Source organism: Suricata suricatta, chromosome 14 (assembly GCF_006229205.1).
Source record: "Suricata suricatta isolate VVHF042 chromosome 14, meerkat_22Aug2017_6uvM2_HiC, whole genome shotgun sequence".
NCBI lineage: Eukaryota > Metazoa > Chordata > Mammalia > Carnivora > Herpestidae > Suricata > Suricata suricatta.
In genome coordinates this window covers 16863198-16885011 of record NC_043713.1, presented here as the reverse complement: position 1 = coordinate 16885011, position 21814 = coordinate 16863198, and the positions used below count along the sequence as shown (strand labels likewise).

The window sequence follows — 21814 nt, the reverse complement described above, 5'->3', positions numbered from 1 at the left end:
GGCGCAGGCAGCAGCCGGAGCGCGCGCTCGGGCTCCCTCACCTGCCGGCGCCCGGCGGCTCCCCCGGCTGGACGCGCGCAGGCCGGGCGCGGAGGAGGAGAGGAGACCGGCCGCCGGCGCCGCAGCCCAGCCGCCCGGGAGCGCTCTCAGCCCTCGCGGGGCGCCGGCTCCATGGCGACCGGGCTCGGGGAGCCGATCTACGGACTTTCGGAAGACGAGGTGAGCGGCGTCCCCTTCTCTTCAGGGACTCCCCGGGGAGTTCCTGCCCCGCGCCGGCAGGGGGTGGGGACCCTGCCGACCCCTGGGGTGCGCGTCTCCAGTGCCTGCGGCGGAACCTTACGGGCGGGTGTGCCCTGCGGCAGGGGCATCGGGGGGGGGGGGACGGTGGTCTTCGGACCGGCCCGACGATTGCGCCCCCAACCCCCAAGCGGTGCGCATTGTTTGTAAATAAAGCGGCGCGACGCCCCTGGAGCCGGGGTTCGCCCCGCTGCTCCCCGCTTTGGGGGGTGGGTGGGAGGAGGGCTCGTGCGCCTTTCTGGTCGCCTGTTCCCCCTCCTCTCCCAGCGGCGTCTCCCGGGCTGTTGGGCAACTTTCCGCCTCTCGCCCCCCAGCCCGGGAGTCCATGATGTGTGTCACGTCTGGGTCTCGGCTGGGGGCCCGCGCCGCGCAGGGGAGCCCGGGGCCGCGGAGGAGCCTGAACGGTCTCCCCTTGGAACTTTCCAGCGATCGAGTCAGCAAGTGCTCCTGTGCTTATCACGGTGGGAGTGGGCGACACGCTCGAGCTGGGTGTGTCTGTCCCCCCCGGCTTGCAGAGTCGAAACCGGGAGTGTGGATCTCGGGGTCTCTTTGGTGGGGGAGGACGGCTAGCGTGGTGGCAGGTGCTGCTGGAAACTTGGAGGAAGCTTATAGCCCTGCCATTTTTTTCCCCCTTCCTCCCAAGGATTCAAAGCCCAGCACCTCCGGGGTAGGTGGAGAGACAAAAGCTCAATTGATCTCTTTTATTAATAAAGCAAATCAAATAAGCCACGCCCCCAAGGCTGCCGGTTCGACTGGAAAGAGCTTTGTTTTCCCCCCCACTCACTCCTCGCAGATTCCCACTCCTCCTTTTCGAAGCGATCCTGGTAAATCGCTGCTGAGCTCGCTCTCGACCAGCCACGCTCGGCTCTTATTGGTGTGTTGCGCTGCCAAAAGGGGGGGTGGGTGGGAGGCCTGTCGCTGGCGCGGCGTGACCGGCTGGCTGGATGGAGCAGGTAGGAGGGGTCTGCCATCTGGCGGGGTTCGCGCTCAGGTCTGCCTCCCCTTTCGAGAGGTGAATTTACAACCCATGAAGCATTACTCAGCAGGGAGGTATTTCCTATCCTGGTTGTTCATTTCATGAAAAGTTGATGCCTGGAAATGCAAGGATTTCTGGCTTTCTCTCTTTCTTCCTCTCCTTTCTTTTCTGAGGTCCCCTCTTTTCTCTGGGGTTGGGGGTGGGGTTCATGGAGAGGCTATTATCTAGACCTGCCCACGTTATGGCTTCTCTCTCGCCAGCTTTCCTGCTCTGGTATGGGGTGTGTGTGCGCGCGCGTGCTTTGTAAGTGTGTAATGGAGTAGTTATCTCTGGGTGGGGAGGGTGTTTGGGGGCATGACTTTTTTTTTTTTCTCCCTTAACAGCTAGGAAAAGCTTGCTGTGGTGTGTATTTTATCAAAGAATGATCACAATGCAAATAATGTGTGATTTACGTTTTCGATTACTTTGCCATGCTGTCCTCGGGTAAAATAATTAACCTTTTTGGAGCAGTTACCTGGGGATGGGTGCAAAGCACCATTGTTTCTTTTACCCAGGGGGTTCTGCTTTCCAGGCTCTTGTCCGGGAGCTTCTTCCCCTTTCATTCTCTACTTCTCCATTTAATGAGCAGCGGTAGATGGCAGGCAGTGAGCTTTCAGGATGGTACTGAGTGAGATACTGACATTCCTAAACAAAGGGCTTTTGAGGTATTGTGGGGAAGACTGCTGCATTTCGTCTTGGGTCTCTGTTTTTTTTTTTTTTTTTAAATTACATGATTTTTAAAGCTCCCTGAAAAAAAAATATTACTATGAAGAGTGTTTTGGGAAATTTAATTGGATCAAGGAATCCTGTGCATGTCCCTGTTGTTTATTATTTGTTTACATTTACATCCAGTGTCCCCACCTACCTAGAGCACATCTTGCCACTTTGCCCAGTTAACACAGATCTTCTTAACTGGTGTCCAGTGTGAGAGCAGCATATGTATGACCGGGTTCATTCCCTCAGGTTGCCAGGGGGGCGTCTGGGGCTGTATGGGCATCAGCACGAGGTGATGAAGACATTTTATTGATTGAGTGGTGGTTGTGTTGCCAGGACTATTTAGATCCCTCCCTCCCCCGGCCTGCACGTTATATTAGAAAAGACAGGTCACATCTGTTGTATTTTTTCAGCTTCCCCTACCAGTGAGAAAAGAAGGCAGGGCCGTTTTGATGACTTCCCATTTCCATGGTATTTGCTTTATATGGGAGGTTTCGCGCCGTCAGGTTACCCTTTGGAAAAGCAGGGAATGCCTTCGTAGAATATTAACAAATTGTGGAATCTGCACAGCTTGTTTTGTCTCTCTGAGCTGGTCTGTGTAAGGAAACAAATGACAGATTTTAACAGGCTCTTAGAGCAGACTGGCTGATGACACCCAACGGCAGGGCTGATTTTCCGAGGCGTGTTGAACATGGGTGCCTGTCCGTCCCCGCACCTGCTGTGCCTGGGGACATCGCACAGGGGGTTTTGAGTGCCACAGGGCCATTTTCTATGCCTCTTAGCAAAATGGGCGTCCATGCCTAGCACATTTCTTAAAAGTGGGTTTGTATTTTCATCAGAAGTTGCTGGGAAAGCATTGTGTGTTTGGAGTGCACTTAAGTTCCACATCCGCTCTCAGAAAGCTGCTTTAGCTCCAAGCACTGCTGCTACCAGAGCGTTGGAAGCCAAGACAGCCGCTCCTCGGGCTCTCCAGTTTGTGGAATGGGAGGGACTACATGTGGGCTTTGCTTGTGTGAGCGCAAGGACTGTTTGTTTTTTGTGTTTTTCTGGCTAAGGTTCCTCAGTGAGCTAATGTTCATATTTACTGGTTTAAATCCGGTCACTGTAAGGAGCCCAAATTTGAAATTGCCATCAGGCGTAGGACTTTTGGCGTTAGATTTGCAAAGTAGCGAAATTTGTGATTCAGGGCCCAGCGTCAGATTTGGTTTGGAATCAGAGGAGTTGGACTAGTTGCGTCTGGCTTGGTTCCTTTTTGTTTTTTGTTTTGCTTTGTGTATTTATTTATTTATTGGCAATCATGCAGCACATTTAGGAGTTTACTTGGGAATGTTACTGTTCATCTTCTGAAATCTTTTCTTACAACATCTTTGAAAGGCATCCTTTATGGAGGAGATTTCTACTGGGTGAAATATTTAAGTCTGAATGACAGCTTTCTTATTAGATGTGGCATTTTTTTTGGTGGTTGCAGGGAGGTAAATGGCATAGAAATGAAGGCCAGAGGGGCATGGGGTAGTACTTTGACACCCTCCCTCTGTATTTTATGCAGACCAGAATAGTTGGCAGTGGTTTCATATGCTTTTTTGTACCTAGCACTGTGTTAAGCCCGGATGTACGCGTCTCATTTAATCCTCACGAACCCTCTCTGAGGTGTGCTAAGATTTGCAGATGAGCCACGGAGGCTCAGAGATGTTAAGTGATCTGCATAGGAATTTACTGAATAGGGATTTGAACCCAGTTCTTTTGATCACACAGCCCTAGGTTTGAACATACTTCCTCTCTTCCAAGTTATCTTGAAAGGTTTTCATATCTAGGTTGTTGAGGTTAATTCACAAGGGCGATAAACATCAGGAGTTGTAAACTGAATGGCCTCCAAGTCTGAATTGGCCAGGAGGCTTTCTTAGTATATTTTCTTAGGTGCCAGGAGGCTCTCCATTGTGTCTTAGATCTTGGGAGTTTTTACAGAAAATGGTAAAAATCTGACCTCATTGGGGCTCCCTTCTCACCTGGCAACAATTAGTGGGTCCTCTGCTGCTCCCCATTTTGGGCTTCTCTTACTCATTTGCCTATAATTACCTCCTTCATAACAAACACTGAAGATGTGCATAGGTTGCTCGTTAACATAAGTATATTTTCTTTAAGATGCTGTCAACTTTCGGGTGCCTGGTGGCTCAGTTGGTTAAGCATCCAACTTCGGCTCAGGTCATGATCTCACAGTTTGTGGATTCCAGCCCCATGTTGGGCTCTGTGCTGACAGTTTAGAGCCTGGAGCCTGTCTCCGGATTCTGTGTCTCCCTCTCTCTCTGACCCTCCCCTGCTCATGCTATCTCTCTGTCTCTGTTTGTCTCTCTCTCAAAAATAAATAAAACAAAAAAAATTTTAAAAACATGGTGTCAGCTTTAAGATGCATCATTATTTTATGTACCACTAAGAAAGAAAGAAAAAAAATTGCTGTCACACTGTGCTGTACCGCTAATTTCCTAAAGCGTCCTTATTCCCGGATGTTTTAGAATTCTGGCTCTGATTAGAAACCTGAGATAACCCTGGGCCGTCAGTTTCAAATAATACGCCAGGCATTTGACACTTTCAAGTCAGTTGCTAGTCAGCTTTTTGCCTTGCTGTTACTGAGAAAGGGGGAAGCCTATGGGAAATGCTCTTAACTGGGCATTGGCAGAGAAGAAACAGGGAGCCCACAAGAGAGGCCACCTGAGTAGCCATCTGTAAGTAATTCAGAGGAGTCGTTAATTTTTAAAAAGTGGTCCCCGTGTGTTTTCAAGAGATTACTTGAGAAACCCTGTGTGCCATCTTTGTGGCCGGGCAAAAACGATCACATGATTGCTTTTGGAAATTATGTTAGATACTGTTTGCATCTAAGGGTAGATGCTGAAAAGCAGCTTTGAAGAGGGAGATAAGACTTGCCCATTTGTTCCAAATCCAAGTGCTTGAATCAAGCCGAGCAGGGCTGGCTGGTATGCTCTGTGCCCAGGACATGGGCCGACCCCAGTGACAGTCTGTGACATGATTGCTACCAGTTAAGAAAAACCCTTAAAGGGCTTAGGTTTTATTATGACATTTAAAAGCAGATTTTTAAATTTTTTTAATGTTTGTTTATTTTTGAGAGAGAGAGAGAGAGAGAGAGACAGAGTGTAACCAGGGGAAGGGCAGAGAGAGGAGGAGACACAGAATCTGAAGCAGGCTCCAGGCTCTGAGCTGTCAGCACAGTGCCTGAGGCGGGGCTTGAACTCACAAACCATGAAATCATGAGCCGAAGTCAGACACTTAACCCACTGAGCCACCCAGGCACCCCTAAAAGCAGTTTTATAAATTGGCAAATATAATGTATTGTCTTAAGTTCTACTCTTGTTAGATTTTTAATTTTTTTCAGGAGTCTTATGGAATTTGTAGAAATCGACATTTTAACTTATATCCTATTCAGTTTTATTAAGTCAGAATGTTTTGAATTCTCTCATTACTGAATAGCAGTTTCCTTAAGGAATAAAAAATAATTTTGCTCTAAGGGGTGAGACAGTGGCAAAACAGGAGTCCTCAGACAATCCTGGTTTCTTTACCATAGCAGAATTAAAAAAAAAATTTTTTTAAGGTTTATTTATTTTTGAGAGACAGAGACAGAGCACAAGTGGGTGAGGGGCAGAGAGTGAGAACGAGATAGATAGAGGTAGAGAGAGAGGACCCCCCCCCCCCCCGCCAGCAGGCTCCAGGCTCCAAGCTGTCAGCACAGAGCCTGATGCGGGGCTTGAACCCACAGACCGTGAGTTCATGACCTGAGCTAAAGTCGGACTCCTAACCCACTGAGCCCCCTAGGCGCCCCCACCACAGGAGTATTTAAAGGGAAGTGGTTGAATGGTAGTTGGGCATCCCCTCAGTGAGGACCCACACCACCAGGAAACTTCCTTGCAGAGTTGTTCCTTGATTTTGGGAACTTGATGCTCCCAAAGTAAGGAGGACTCTCCCGGAAGAAATTCCCTGGCATTAGAGAATGAAGCCACACGTCACTGAGGGGAGAAACCTTATGCTCACTGCCTGGTTAATGGCCTTCCCGCGTCGTGCAGTTCTTAACGCAGCAGCAGGGTAGTAGAGAAACAGATCAGTTTCTCTGACAGATTGAGATCCTCTTAAAACTCTTATTTTGAGTTAAAAGATCTGTTTGAACACATTTTATTGGTGCCGTTGAATTTTGGGTCCTGTGTGAATAGGAGGGTTTCAAGTGTTCTTGATGTTGTAGGTCTTTGAAGTGTTTTTGCCTTAGTGATCTCTTTAATTGGTAATAAAGCCAACTACACGTTGATCTTTTGACAATCCGTATTAAAAGGATCAATATAATATGTGGATAATATAATGATGAAAATCAGTATTCGGATACTAGGCTTGGTGAAGGCTGGGAGAAGGGTGACCAACTGTTATTTTCCGTTTTTGTATTGTGTCTTTTCCAGGTCACTGTAAACAAATGTATCTCACTTTCTGACTATAGGTGGCAATGTTTGTACTGTTTAATGACGCTGCCCCTGGTTCGGAGTTGCTCATTGGTGGAATGTAGAAATGAGAGCCGAACCTAACGTAGGGATGAAGATAAAGTAGATTCAGAAACCAGTATTTTCCTACAAACTAAAAAAAAACCAAACAAACCAAAAAAACCTAAAGTGATGTTTGTCAACATGAGGAGTATCAAGAATCATCCTTTTCTAAGAGTATATTAAGTTAAATATATATAATTAAATATATATTAAGTATTATATATTATATTAAGTATATAAATATATATTAAGTAACATATATAATTAAATATATATTAAAGTGTATATTAAATTAAACCCTTCTCCAGAGTATATTAAATTTAGAAGAGGGAAGGCATTTGGATCTGGGGAAAAGCCCCCACAAACACACATACACTCGGAAACGGTCCTTCTGTCCTTTCTTCTTGGGTGCATAGGGACTTCTGAATAATGCTTTTATACGGACTGTTCTGGAATTGCCATCATGGGCTTTGAGAAGGAACTAATAATTATCACTACTCCCGGGTGTTTGATTGCTTGAGATCTTGATTCCTGAGGTAAGACTGTGGCTCAGCTTCTAGCAGAGAGAAAATCAGTGGTAGAAAGATCTAGAACACTTATTTTATGAATTTATAGGACCACGTTCTAGTTGTAATGTTTTGTTCTGACCCCGAGTGGCCCGAACCCTGGCGTTTACTGTAATACCTTTAGGTGAGGAAAGCTACCTTCCGTAAGTGTGTCTGGGGTAACCAGCTTAAATATGACACTCACGTTGACTTTTTGTCCCTGACTCCAAGGTCCTGTATTGATTCAGAACTTGCCAAGTTTAATGGTGAGACTATCTGATTCCCTCGCTGTCACCGCATTCAGTGTTGGGTGACTTTTTGGCAGGCAGGCATCCACTGAGAGCTCTTGACTTTTTATGCCTCCTCTTCCCCAAGCAAAAGGGGCCATTGAAAAGTAACTTTGTTTTTAGTGTAAAAGGCTGCGGTGTGAAGTCCACCCTGTGAAGGTGGCACTTCGAGGGGCTTATGGGGCCATCGATGGTCAGGGTCATGTCCCATCGCGGACATCATGGCTTCCCAGGCGCACTGGAGCGAAGTTTTGATAGATCACTTGAGTGGCTCGGGCACGTGTCCACCCACCTCCTGCCACCAGGTTGAGGCCGCATGCTTTTTCTGCTTCTGCGTGTGACTGGCTACCTCCAGACCTGAGCGGGGACCCTGTGGTGCAGTGACAGGGGCTCACTTGTGTATGTGAACCTCAGTCTTGGCCTTCGTTAGCACATTTTGTTTCCTGGTTTCAGCAGCATTCAAGGCCTGGCCCTTCCTGTTCTCTTTGGATGAAACTCTGGATCCTGTTTTGTAGTGTGTCTTTTAGGGCACTCTGTGAAGCTGGCCTTGAACGGTGGGTTTGGCGTTGAGGTGGCCTTCATAGCGAGAAAGAGCTGCAGTTGGGAAAGATCGCCTGCGTGCTCCTCCCGGTGAGAAGTCACGCCATCCCACCTCCAGGAACACCTTTTGGGGGTTAACATCTTAAAATGCAAACCTCGTTTTGCTCCATGATCTGTAAGACTTCAAGTGTTAATGTACATCTTGGCACCTGTGTTGGAAGTCACAGTGCGAGGACTCTGGTGAAGATGAGCTTGGGTCACAGGTAACATAGAAGATGAAGATCTTTATTAGTTTTTCCTGCTGAAATGATGATGTTTTCTGAATAGGTTAGTTTCACTTAACATGTGGAAGTCTTTTTTAAAAAAATTATTTATTAATGTTTTATTTATTTTTGAGAGAGAGAGAGAGAGAGAGACAGACAGACAGACAGAGAGGGAGAGACACAGAGAGAGAGACGAGAGAGACAGAGAGAGAGAGACAGTGTAGAAAACAGGGGAGGGGCAGAGAGAGAGGGAGACACAGAACCAGAAGCAGGCTCCAGGCTCTGAGCTGTCAGCACAGAGCCTGACGTGGGGCTCGAACCCACGAACCCTGAGATCATGACCTGAGCTGAAGTCCGACACTTAATTGACTGAGCCACCCAGGCGCCCCAAGTTGTCCTTTTTTTTTTTTTTTTTTAATGCTGGAAGTTATTTTGGTCTGGTGGTTTCCACCCGCTTCTTCCAAAAAACAAAAGCAAGCCTAAGCTATTTAAGGAATTTGCTTAGTAAGCACTCAGTGTGTATCTCACGGAACTCAGAGCACCACATACTCACTCTCGAATCTCCCGATTACCTTTAGAACCGTGTATGTTGAAAACCCAGCTTCCTTTTCTAGGGCTCCGGGGTTTTCTTTCTCTGTTAATAAGTGATTCATCCTGAGGTGTTCTCACGGTGCCAGCTTGATCTTTGGCAGTTTGGGTTGGAAAGGGGAGCGAGTGTGAGGTTTCAAGAAGCAAAACTGGGACTCCATTCGCTTCCTTTTATCCTCCTCCAGTTCCTTTTGTGCTGTGTGGATTGTGTGTGATAATTGGATGCAAATGTAATTGGAGTCTGGCTGTTTTTGAACTTTGAACCGGCTGTACGTCCCGCCCAATTGTTAGTAACTCCGGAGGAGAAATGGATGTGGATCTTGAATTAAGCACTATCTGAAGGGAGCTGACCCCTGGGTTGATTTTGTGTTGTAGAAATCAATAATTGTGATATTGGTATGTGCTGTGCTGCCTGCCTTTGGAATAGATGTTTTAATTTCACCGACTGTTCTTAGTGGAAGGGAGCACTCTGAGCTTGGTGGCTGGTGGGGTGGGGAGATCCTGGAGAGTATTTAATAATGTGGAGATGTCCCTCATGTGTTTGGAAAAAGTAGATTACAAAACTGGGGGTGCAGTGCAGTCCTATTGTGGTTAAAAGTATTTATGCATGGAGGGGCCTCTGGGTGGCTTAGTCCGACTTTGGATCTCAGCTCAGATCTTGCCCTGTGTTGGGCTTTGCTCTGGGTGTGAAGGCTGCTTTAAAATATAAATGTGTGTGTGTGTGTGTGTGTGTGTGTGTGTGTGTGTGTGTATATGCATAGAAAAAATGTAACTGGGAAAAAATGTATCCCAGGATGTCGATGGTAATTATCTTTGAGTAAAGGGATTATTGGTAACTTTCATCATCTTTTTATTTTTTTAACTTATTTTTTAGTTTTTTAATAGTTTATTGTCAAATTGGTTTCCATACAACACCCAGTGCTCTTCCCCACAAGTGCCCTCCTCCATCACCACCACCTCTTTGCCCCTCTCCCCCTCAACCCTCTGTTCGTTTTCAGTATTCAATAGTCTCTCAAGTTTTGCGTCCCTCTCTCTCCCCAACTCTCTTTCCCTCTTCCCCTCCCCCGGTCCTCCGTTAGGTTTCTCCTGTTCTCCTGTTAGACCTCTGAGTGCAAACATATGGTGTCTGTCCTTCTCCGCCTGACTTATTTCGCTTAGCATTTCATCATCTTTTTAGATTTTACTTATATTTTTCTATATTTCTACAGTGAACTTTTTCTTAATATGAAAGTAAATTTAAGAGTGAGGGAGAGAGAAACCTCCCAAATGCATGTCGCATGTTAATAGGCTTCGGGTAAAGATGAGAGCATTTGGTCAGAACAGATACTGACAGTGTGTGTTCAGTCGAGCATATGTTCATCAAGGGCCCGCTGTGTGCTTTGTATTTAAGGATATCGAGGTCGGTGCATTGCCTCTCTTGGCTTTTAGGAGCTCCCCACCCATGTGGGAAGTTGTGGGATAGGTGAAGGGAGGACTGGACTTTTTTTCCAAAAAAAAAAGGTGGGGGGACCAGTAAATTAGACTTATTTTCATTTAGAGCACAGGGGTTCATTTCGTCCACCATGGACACTTAAAATTTGGATTTTTGTCCTTTTGTGCATTACACTTGCATAATGAAAATGGTGGGCTGTGTGTACTGTCAAAACCAAACTGAAATCGGTTTCTCTTTTTGTGCCTTCAGGTTTTGAGTCAGTCTTGTTGCAGCACTGAATAGTTTTAGATGTCCAAAGGGTACTTGAACACAGCTGTAATCATCTGTGCCAATATCTAAGTATCTTGAAACTGCTCTTTATTTTGCCTTCGAGCTGACTTGTAATGTCCATTCATCTGAATATGTTTCGCGGTGGTCCCTTCCGGAATGAAAGGGGGCAATTGACAAATACCATGTTATGGCTGATCTGACGATTGGGTTTTTGTGTGTCCCTCTCTGCTTTTACTATTTCTGACCTGAGGATGCATCTTGCAGTTGGCATGAGTGTATGATGTGGTGGTGGGCTCCTGCCCTCACGCCACACCCCCCTACCCTCCTCCACCCAAAGTTACAGTTTACAGATATCTCAGAGTTGTGGTGCTTGAGTTGGCCAATCTCAATTTGTGTATTATGGCAGCCCGTGCATTATGGTAGATTATTGATAGTTGGCATGGAGACTGATGTTATCTTTCGTGTTCAGTTACACTATGTCTGTTCGGTGCCCACCCAGACAGCAAGGACCTGTGCCAGCTCTGTGAGGTCATCCAGGAATCCGGTTCCGTTCTTTATTCCATTGTCTAAAGCCTGACCATTTTCAAAGACCTTATTGGTCTGAGGGTGGCATCCAGAGCTATGTTCTTTTTTCCTACTTGCAGAGGAAAGAGAATGGCCTCTTGGGTCTTTTTGTTAAGATTAAAGGAATTTCATTTCCAGAAACACCCAGGCAATCTCTTATGTCCCATTGGCCACGAAGGCTTTGATCTCATCTTTTTTTTTTTTTTTTAATGTTTTATTTAGTTTTGATACAGAGAGAGACAGAGCATGAGGGGGGAGGGGCAGAGATCAAGGAGACACAGAATCTGAAGCAGGCTCCAGGCTCTGAGCTGTCAGCACAGAGCCCGACTCGGGGCTCGAACCCACGAATGTGAGATCATGACCTGAGCCAAAGTCAGAGGTTTAACCGACTGAGCCACCCAGGTGCCTCGATGTGTTCATCTTTTAACAGCTTCTGGCAAGGAGGGGTGGGATTACCTCTATTGCTCCGCCCCTTGAGCTGAGGGGAAGCTTGTGATGGCCCCTCAGTCCACCCATTGGGTAATCGATCCACCTTCTGATATATGCATCTTCAGAAATACCCATGGCTTCCTGAAATCAGGTGCTCCCTTCCCCTAGGGAGGCAACCCCCATCTTCATCTGAGTATTGCAAGGGTCTCTGGGTGGGCTTCTGCACTCACGCCACACGCCACAAGGATATACAGTCCCCTCTCTTACACCTGAAAGGAGTTTTTTTTTAGTGATCTAGTCCCTTATGGCTAAATAGATGGGGTCCCCCAAACGTCAACCTGCAATGATGAAGAAAGAACAGGTCGCTACAATAAGTCTCCCGTTTGGAGAGGGTGAAAATAAGAAAACTCTCAGCATGCTGGCCTCTGGATCAGGAATAGCAAGGCGTCCTTGGCTTGGTCTGCTAGGCTGGCAGCTTTCGGCTCTGCTGGATCATGCCCAGTGTGGGATTCTCCCATGGTCCCTGTCCTCTGCAGCTGCACCTGGACGGGACCGGCCCTGGCAAACTGCCTCCTCTTGGGTCCTGCTTGGGCGGGAGTTTGAGACTTTAGGGCTGTGTGTCTAAAGATTGAACAGCCACAGGCCGGGGCCAGCTGACCTGGGTATTTGGCAGTCTTACTCCTGTGAAAACTTAGGTACTGAGTTCGTTTGTGTTGAGTCAATACCTTGAGCTGGCAACAGAGCCAGTGACCTTATCTAGATGGAGTCCCAGGTTCTGGGAATTTCTGTGTCTTAGCGCCAGGTCTCCATGCCCTGTTCCTCCCCTTTGCTTCTGCTTCCAAGCAGTGTGAAAGCCTCATATGAAGAGGCACACCATTTGGATCCAACAGACAGCTAGGCCCTTGAACCCATTCTGCTTTTGCTCTGCTGATTCAGAATGACCAACGTCCCCGGTCTGGGATGGTGGGGCACACAGGACCCTCCACTTGTTCCCCGACTCCGCCATTTCAATTTTTTTTTAATAGCACTTCTTTTTATACAGAATCTGTTAGAGTTAGGGCTCGTGATTGCAAGCAACCGTGACTGATTCTAATGAATTTAAACAGAAAGGGATTTATTGAAGGCATTTTGGGTAGCACGGAGTACCTATCAGGCTGGAGAGCCAGGTTTGGGCAGAGGCAGGGGCCAAGGGGGCTGGGCAGCCCAAATCACAGTGCAGGCCCTGGGGCTCCCCGACACTGAATGCCACCTCCGACACCGTTCCACACCTCTCTCTGGATGCTGTGTGGTGCGGCTGCCTCACTCTCCTTTGGTGGTCCCACAACTGCTCTCGGGCTGTGTGATTCCTTCACAGTGACCCAGACATTGTTGTGCTCACAGTTCTGGTTTATTACAGTAAAAGGATATAGAGCAAAATCAAAAGGAAGAGGTGTGTAGAGTGAGGTCTGGGGGAAACGAGGTTGCCAGCTTCCAAGAGCCCTCTCAGGGGTGGCACATGGTGTGCGGGGGTCCCCTAGCAGCCGCTGTGACAGTGTGTGTGACAGCATGTGTGAGACGTTGTCCATCAGGGAATTCACGGGGGACTCGGTGCCTAGGGTCTTGTCGGGGACTGGTCATGCGAGAGCCCTCCACCTGGCACGCACTGCAGTTCCAGACCCAGGAAGGAACTAGGCGTTCGGCGTCAAGCACATGATGGGCACGGTTTGGGCACAGTTGGGGCACACTTCTCCTTTCGGGCAAGTTGTGGAAGGACCCGTTTACCATTCACGTTCCCAGACCCCAGCCAAGGGCCGACCTTGAACATGGGCCTTTCCAAGGAGAGCGGCCCGGGGCTCCATTGCACTAATTCCCTCTACTCACTGCCTCTTGGCGTCCCTGGCGGCCAGTCTCAGGCCTGTGCCAGTGATCCTTGCTGCCGTGGGCGGAGGATGTGGGGGTTTGTTCCTCTTTTATTTTTTTTTTAATTTTTAAATTTATTTTTGAAAGACAGAGATAGAACATGAGTGAGGGAGGAACAGAGAGAGAGGGAGACACAGAATCTGAAGCAGGCTCCAGGCTCTGAGCTGTCAGTACAGAGCCCAATGCAGGGCTCAAACTCACGAGCAGTGAGATCATGACCTGAGCTGAAGCTGGACGTTTAACCGACTGAGCCACCCAGGCGCCCCTACTCCTCCTTTTTTAAACATTTGGTTTCTGAGGGGGGCGGGGAGCTGGGCCTGGCCTCCCACTAGACCTCACCCGGGGTGGCACCCCAGAATGTGGGAATGGGTTTCAGGTGCTGGGGGCCCTGCATTCCCCTCTCTCAAGGAAGACCCAGCTGAGCACCAGTCAGGCCCGTTATAAATGCGGATTGAGTGGCTGCAGTAGCAAGGTGAGGGGGTGCATGTTTGGAGCATTTGCCATCCCTGCGTCACGGAGGGGCTGTGACATTTTTTTGCAAATTCTGTGTCCTTCCTGGGGATGCTGTGTGTGGCCCAGGTGCCGTAGATTGGCGGGCGCTCTCTAGGGACCGATGCCCTCGTAGGGGATATGATAGGGATTCGGCTGAGACTGAATGAGATGCTTTCAGCTGCTTGAGGTTTGGGGACAGAACATTCCACACGGGGGGTGGGGGGGGGGTGGGGAATAGCAAACATGCAGGTGGGGCTGGATGAGCTGGAGGAACAGCAGAAAACCAGAGTGGCTGGAGCCTGGGGGGCTAGCAGGCGGCAGGGTCAGAGGTGGGGGCACAGGGGACAGGGCAGGAGGGCCCGGCCAGCTTTGTGGAGGGCTGGGGTTTCCTTGGTGCCGTGGGAAGCCACCGGAGGATTCTCGGCAGAGGAGCAGCGGGATCTGATTTGCGACTTGAGGTGACCCCGGAGGAGGAAGGATTGTCGGAAGGACAGGAATGGACGCAAGCAGGGCGGCCAGTCAGGGACTCCGGGACTGGTTGGGTGGGAGGCGTGGCAAGCTGGGATTCGAGAGGGGACGCAGCAGAGCGAGGTGGAATGGAGGGACTCGCCTTGGAGTTTGGAGGAATGGCTGGGACTGGACAGTTACCGAGACACAGGATTTTGGTGTGGGTGGGAAATCAGGAGAGCAGAAGGTCGGTCTGTGCTGATGAGGCTAAAGGGAGTGCGTCCGTGGAGCATCCGGGTGATGCCAACGGGCAGGTGGATGTGAGCATCTAGAACCCGGCCACGCTCTCAGGACGGGGATGGGACGTGAGGGACATTGGCGGCTAGTTGACACCTGAGGAAGGTGAGGATTGGGGTGGAGGAGGGGCCAGGCCCTGGCTGAGGAGCATGGCTGGTGCTGTGGGGGTCCCATGACAGGAGGACGAGGCGGTCTTGGTGGCCCTGGCGGGAGCTGTGTCAGGAGGAGTGGGAATGGACGCCCTGGGGAGGCCACCTTTCGGAGGCCTGTGACTGCTGCAGAGCGAGGGCTGGGCCCTGGAAGATGTGTTCTGAGGTTGGGACACACCAGGGTGTACTTGTGTGCGGAGAGGGAGAAACTGAGGCAGAATGGGGGCTGCTTACGCAGTGAGGTTGGTGTGCTCACCGTTCTGGGGCTTCTGGGCCCCATGTGGGCCCTATGTGTTGGCATAGGTGCCCCTTGGGCTGCCTCAGGCCACGAGCGGTAAGAGGTCGGCGGTGGCCTCCTGCCCAGCGAAGCCAAACAGTGGTGGACGGGGCCGGGGAGGAGGTGGGTGATGAGACTCCCTTTCCCTGTAGCCGTGAAGGCATAAGGAGCACTGAGTCAACACGGCAGAGCTAGTGTCGCCGTCCTGGGCCCTGGGAGCCAGCCTCCCGGCAGCCAGGATGTAGACCTACTTAATGCCTCCTAAATGAAATCAGAACCCAGAAACGTAAGTCAGCAGAGAGGAGAATCAAGGGAGTTGTTTTCACCTTGTCACTGGAATGTCAGGCTTGACAAGTACTGTTCTAATGCACGGTTGATCGCCGCAGTTCACTTCCTGGTGGCCTCTGACCTCCTCTCTCCCGTTGCCCCAATGCCCTGAAAGGCTTTTATAGTCTTCTATTTCATATATTCTTTAAAGCACCTGCAGTCTTGTCAGAACGAGGTTGGTCTTAGAACACAAAGAGGCTAATCAGTGCAGGAAGGGACAGGAATGCCCACTAAGGGACAGTTGTATGGCTTGGACGAGGTGGTTTGGCAGATCCACATTCTGTAACCTTCTTGTCGCTCTGAGAAGGAGCAGCTTCTCAGGTGACCAGTCCTATTGTTGTGATTTTAACTCTCCTGGGCAACCAAGACCATGCCCTTCTTTGCCAGGCAGGCTGAATTCTAGACTCCGCAACATGATGTTTCGGGCGGTGCCCTGGGATGGACGAGGATGGTTTCGACAGTTTCTTTGCCCTTTGAAGAATCTGAGGAAAATAAAACCCAGCGGTGTCAAAGGCTCCACAGCGAGTCTGTGGCCTTCTGTTGGGTGTCTTTGCCTCTGGAGAGGCAGGAGGTCTTTTTACTTAGAATTTTATTCTTTATTTTCTTTCCCGCAAATTCTAAGTCAGTGCTATGGACTAGAAAAAGGGGTAATGTCTATAGGGTTCAAAAAGATTTCAAAAATGATTTTGGGGGATGCCAGCTGGTCTGAGGGTGTCTGATCTGTGGGTGCCTTGGATGGAGGGTGCACTCATGGGTCCTGATGTGCCGGGGATGGTGAGAGCCAGAGGCATGCGGCTCTGACCGGCGTGAGACAGGCGTGTGGATTACCCTCACACGTGGCAGTCCACGATAGAGTGGAAACAGCCGTCCAGGGCAGTGCTTTTGGGTCTGGGGCGTGAAGATAGGTGGAAAAGATGGGGTATCCAGCTTCTAACAGTGAGCCCTGAGCTGCGTTTTAGATAAAGATAAGCAAAACAGCTAAACTTCGAGCATTTTCTACATGCTGGGTACCGATAGGTGCAGTCTTGCCAAAACGAACTCCCCTAATCTTCACCTCAGCCCTTTGAGGTGGGTACTTCTGTCTCCATTTTATAGGGTCAGGAGGACAAATTGAGGCATGGGGTTGTTAATTGACTTGCTCACAGAGCTAGGAAGTGGGAAAGCTGGGACTTGAATCAAGGCAGCCTGGCTCCCAAGACGGTGTCCGTGTCTCCGAGCAGTTCTTTAGGGAGGGGTGGGGGGCACAGCCGAGACCTCGGTGGCCACACTGAAAGTCAAAGAGGAAGTGGCTGGGTGTGAACAGCCTGTGGACCTTGTCCAGGAGCTGGGTCCCCATCCTTGGAGGCACCTTGGGAAACCTGTGTCGCTTTGTGCTTTCCTGGTGCTCTCTCTGCAGCGAGGGGAGAGTGGATTAGACGTGACTAACAGCAGGAGGCCATGCAGCCCGGCAGAGATGGTGGTAATGACAGCGGATGCCAGCAAGGGGCATACATGCAGGTGGCATTTAGAGGGCAGGTGGCATTGGATGGGTTACCTGTTGATTAGGTGAGAAAAAGGACAAGGCTAGAACAGTCAGCAGGTTTCTTGTTTCAGAGGGCTACGTGGGTGGGAGGAGGGGAGAAACCCACACTGAGTAAACACCTTGTATAAAGGTTCTAAGCTGGGGGGTATCCCCCTCCAACACTTGGCAATGCCTGGCGATATTTATGGTTGTCACAATGTGGGAGGTACGACTAGCATCTAGCAGGTGGAGGCGGGGTCACTGTTAAACAACGTACAAGGCACGCAGCATCCCCCCCAACGAAGAACCACCTGGCCCCAGACGCCAGGATTGCCAAGGTTGAGCAATCCCACTCCGACGCATACCAGTTGTACATAGAGTTATCATTTAACCCATGGATGTTCTAAATCCTATCTTTCATATTTTTCCAATGAGAAAATGAAGGCCTGGGGGAACGGGACCAAAGCCGCAAAGCTAATCAGTGCCAGAGTCTGAACTTGAACCCCCGTCTTCTGTTTGTCAGGATCCAGTATTGCCTTCTGGGTTCTCCCTGCTGCGTTTATTTATCCCACACGGCGCTGCAAAGGCAGAGGCATGCCGGACTGTAGTGCTGGCTCCAGCTGGAGGAGGCAGGAAGGAAGGTGGTTATTTATACTCGGCTCCGCATCGGATCGAATAGCTCTGCATTTTCCGATCCTGAAGGTCTTACGGTGAGGATTTCACAGGAATACGATCATTTAGACGTTGGCTTCCCCCTGCAGATCTAAATATGGGAACATGTACTATCCTTTCCTTTAAAAACAAGTCCTGTTAATTTATGGTAAGAGAAAATGCAAAAATTGTAATTCCAAGCCCTGTTTATTCCCTGTGCATATGAACTATTGGCGGATCTCTTTTAGTAATTTAATTACTAGGCATCCCTTTGGGAAGGGATAACACGAAGAGGGGGAATTTGATGGATTATCTAGGACTGCTCTGGCTTTAAGGATAAATATAAAAATACATTGATTTGCCAGAGGTAAGGAGTCCTTTAGAGAATGAATTTTAGTGTGGTCTAGAATGACCAGACAGCTTTTGATCGCTCAGGATACAGTTGCTAATTTTCAAATGGGGTTTCTAATTTTGTCAGCTGCTGTCCACTGTCAGTGGTTCTCATCCAGCTCCAGCTCCAGGGCAGATTTTGGAAGTATGCAGCAGCCCTACTTGATAGCTCGGGAATTAGAGCTTTGGGACAGAGTTGAGTTCTGCTGGTTGAACTCTTCATCATAGCATATTATTGGTATTTTCAAGGTAATGTATTTGAAGATAGAGTCTTGGATGGTGATGTGAAAGGGGGCTGCCTCATGAAATCGAGATAGGAATCTTAGGGACATGATCTGTCTGTTCAGAGCAGCCTTTGTGCCGTGTAGTCTTACTATGTTGCTGGCCCTACAGTGCCCTGGTGCTTGTGCTCTTGGGACCATTCAGTGAGTGTGTAGTTTGTCCTTCACCCATTGGATACGTTGTCCTGAAACAGGTGAGACTTTACAGTCCAGCCAATGCTTCGGGGGAGTCCTGGTTGTCACCTTCGAATCTATTGCCAGTTCTGCTAGAAAGTAGATGCGTAAGAGGATCCTGAAGGGTGTTCCCATCATGCCATGGGGCAAGCCAACAGCAGGGCTGCAGGCCATATGTTGGGACAGTTCATGTTTTCATCATGGCACTGATGGATACAAGATCAGAGGGAAGATGGGAACAGCAGGACTTCCGGCTTGGTTGTTGGCTGCCATCTTAGCGCAAGGAGTTGCTAGCCTGGGTTACACCACCTTCAACACTGAACTTGTGTAGTTTCTGCCTTTCAGATACCTTGTTAAGGTTCACATGCATAACTCCAAAGTAGCCCTAGGACGTTTTGACAGATAAATTGAAGGCATGATCAGTGAAAGGAACCCTTCTAAATTTAGCTCAATATTGAGGCATAACCACCAAAATAACATGTTTATTCACTATATTAACGTTAATATTAGTGCCTAACTGATTGGGCTTACCTTTTCTCTGTCCCAAGATTTCCCAGCGAGGAGGACCTTATTATATATTGCTTGCCATGGGAAGAACAACCAGCTGTGTTTCCTTTCCCGGGATCAGAAGACCGCAGGCAACGTGATCTAGTATTCTCTTTTGAAGCATTTATGGAGTAGACCTCCTTTAGAGAGAAAACATTAGTGAGGACTCCACGTGTTGCCTTAAATTATTTTTCATTATAATGTTTCCTGAAATGTGTTCAAACATAAAAGGAGTAAACATGTTTATGGTACATGCATCACCATAATGATCACAATAACCAATACACAGATTCATTACAAGTCTAATTCCCACCCTAATACAGCTGAACTGGGATGTTAATGTGAGGCTGTTTGGCTAAAACCACAGCCATCGTCTGAGCCCACGAAGTCTGGCTGCCAGGACCGGCTTCTCCCTGACAGATCACACGCAGTGGAGTTGGGGGTGGGGTCATCATTTATTCTGTTTTCCTTTACTTCTGTTATTCAGACTTCTGTTGAACTATGTGCTAGGACACGAGGGCATGGTTGACTTAAAGTCGTGTGAGCTGGAGACAGAGTGGAACTACGAGCGCCATCTAGACCATGCGTACGGGCGCTGATGGAGGCTCCAGAAGTCAGTGGGAGTACGAGGCTACATGAGGTGGCCGTGTGGATGATCTAGAACGTGCTTGTATTAACGTGTGCAGGTCTTCACTGCTGGCGGCTTCCTGTGCAAGGTGTGGTCCTTGCTCCCAAACAGGGAGGGACTTCCTATGATGGGGTTGGGGGGAGCCTGTTTGGGAAGCCACTGTGCTCTGTGTGTTGGCTCCGCTGTCCCCCAGCCGTGATGTGTCCTCCTGTGGGGGACCCTCGCCTGCCTCCAGGCATGCGGCTGCATTGAGATTGTCAGTTACATTGACTGCATCCTAAGCCTTTCTTGCTCTTTGATCTTACCACAGATCTTGTCTTTTATAGATAGTTCAGTGCTGAAAATTTCCTTGGTAAAATAACAACAGTTCATTCAGTCTCCTCTTTCCATTCCTTAGCCACCCTTTTTTTCCACTGTCGCCATCAGATGACCTTGCTGGTTTTCCAAGGGGTAAATGCTTTTGTTCTGTTTTTTTTTCCCCTTTTTCTTATCTCTCTCTCTTTTTTATATTTTTGTCAAGGTGACCAGAAATCAATCACTGGTACCTCAGCTACACATGGCATTGTACAAGTTTCCAGATTCTCACATTAAAATAATTCCTTTCTCTCTTTGCTTTTAACCGGGGAGGACAATAAAATAAGGGACAAGGTATTTTCTTAACAGAATGGGCACTGCCATGCAAGGTGGTTTCTTGGGAGGCCTGGCCTTGACTCTTCCCCGGGTAACTATAGGGCAGTGAGTTTTTTTGTAATCCTTACTCTGTCAACACTGCCTTCTCAGCGAGGGTACTGTCCACATCGGCCTCATTACCTTCCAGTAACACCTCATCAAAATGGTCTTAACTGCATCCAGCACTGCTCTTAGTCACTGTGGTTGGCCTGGAAGCTGTTTCTAGAAATATAATTTGTCCCCCGGGAAGCATGCTTGCCCACCACTCAGGGTGTCGGGTGTGACAGGATACAGGCTCTGATGGCAACGCCTCCAGTAGAGAAGGTCTGAGAAGGGGTTGAATGACGACTTTCTGTGGATGTAAGTGTGTAGAGTCCCAGGGTGGCTGGACGGCATGCCCAAGTCCTTGGCGCCGTATGTGGAAGGAACCAGCCGCGTTCTCGAAGATGCAAGTCGTGTAGAGTTAGTATCAGGAAAGACAGCATAAATCTCTAACAAAAGTGAAAGCCGAAATTACTGAATTTTTGCACGATAGAAATATATACAAATCCCCCCTCCCCCCGCCTCGCCACGTTACTTCAGTTGTTTGTTTCCTGTTACATCTCGTGATATTTTTGGACGGCTTTTGTAAACCCTGTTTTGAAGCCTCCGTTTTCATAGAAGTCAGGTGGTTTGGGATTTTTCTTGGGACGTTGATTTCTAGGCACTAGGAAATTCAGTAACTGGCTGCGAGCAGTTTCTCATTCAAGGCTGCAATCTTGTTTGGGGGCCGTGTTGATGTTTGTGAGGTTTCTAAACTTAGATTCCTCATCTACACCCACAGTGGATTCAGAATTTGTCATCTTGAAAAGATCCTTGATATGCTCACCCATGTAAGCATTTTAAGGCCCTTTCTTTTAAAGTGAACTTAAAGGCACTTCAGTTTCTGCCAAGAAGGAACAGCAGTGATTGGATGAAAGTCCAAATTCACACATCACGCTTGCACGTGTCTGAACCCAATTTTGACACATATATGTGCATCTAATACCACAGTGACCTCAGGCTGCGAAGAGTGACAGTAAAGGGAGATGATAGAGTACCCTAGTATCCTTGGACCTGTTTGTTCTGAGGGTTATCAGGGAATGATCTAAGTCGACATTTTCTGGTTAAAGCAATGGCTAGGGGGAAAGTGGGGTGAGTCACTGTAACGGCCTGTGGGGGCACACCTGGCTTCCTTGGAACACCTGATAATGCCTGGCTCACCTGGACGCCTAGTACATGTGCCTGGGGAGGGTGAGGGCACACCTGGCTGCCCCTAGCTCATGTGACTGGTGTGGGGGGCTGTGGGGACCGCTGGGGTACAGCTAGATCACCTGGTGTACTTGATAGTTCCTGTGGACTAGGGTCTTTTTGCTAAGAAGTGAGTCTAAGCTAGGAAGTAGAGAGCAGCTCTGTGGGAAGTCTGCAATGCTTGCAGTGATTTTGGGACTGCCTGCATATACTGTCCTTTGGAGTACCTAATTCGTATTCCAGCGGAGCTGCGGAGCAGTGGAAGCCGGGAAGAAAGGTGCTACGCAGATTGGATGGAGGTGAAGTGAGGTGACCTGGGAAGTCAGCCCTTCTGAGCCCGGCTG

The 21814-nt window shown here is 48.8% G+C and overlaps 1 protein-coding gene across 6 annotated transcripts in view; it reads left to right on the top strand.

Moving 5' to 3' along the window:
* Positions 1-81: 81 nt before the first annotated feature.
* Positions 82-21814, top strand: part of NEDD4L (NEDD4 like E3 ubiquitin protein ligase) — a 334157-nt gene continuing 312424 nt past the window's right edge. For 5 of the 6 annotated variants that reach the window (XM_029921939.1, XM_029921938.1, XM_029921936.1 and 2 more), the window contains exon 1: positions 83-219. In XM_029921939.1, the coding sequence (XP_029777799.1) occupies positions 172-219 (48 nt within the window). In that variant the 5' untranslated portion in view covers positions 83-171. Of the gene's footprint in view, positions 220-21814 lie in introns of all 6 variants that reach the window. The other variant, XM_029921933.1, reaches the window with a different exon arrangement.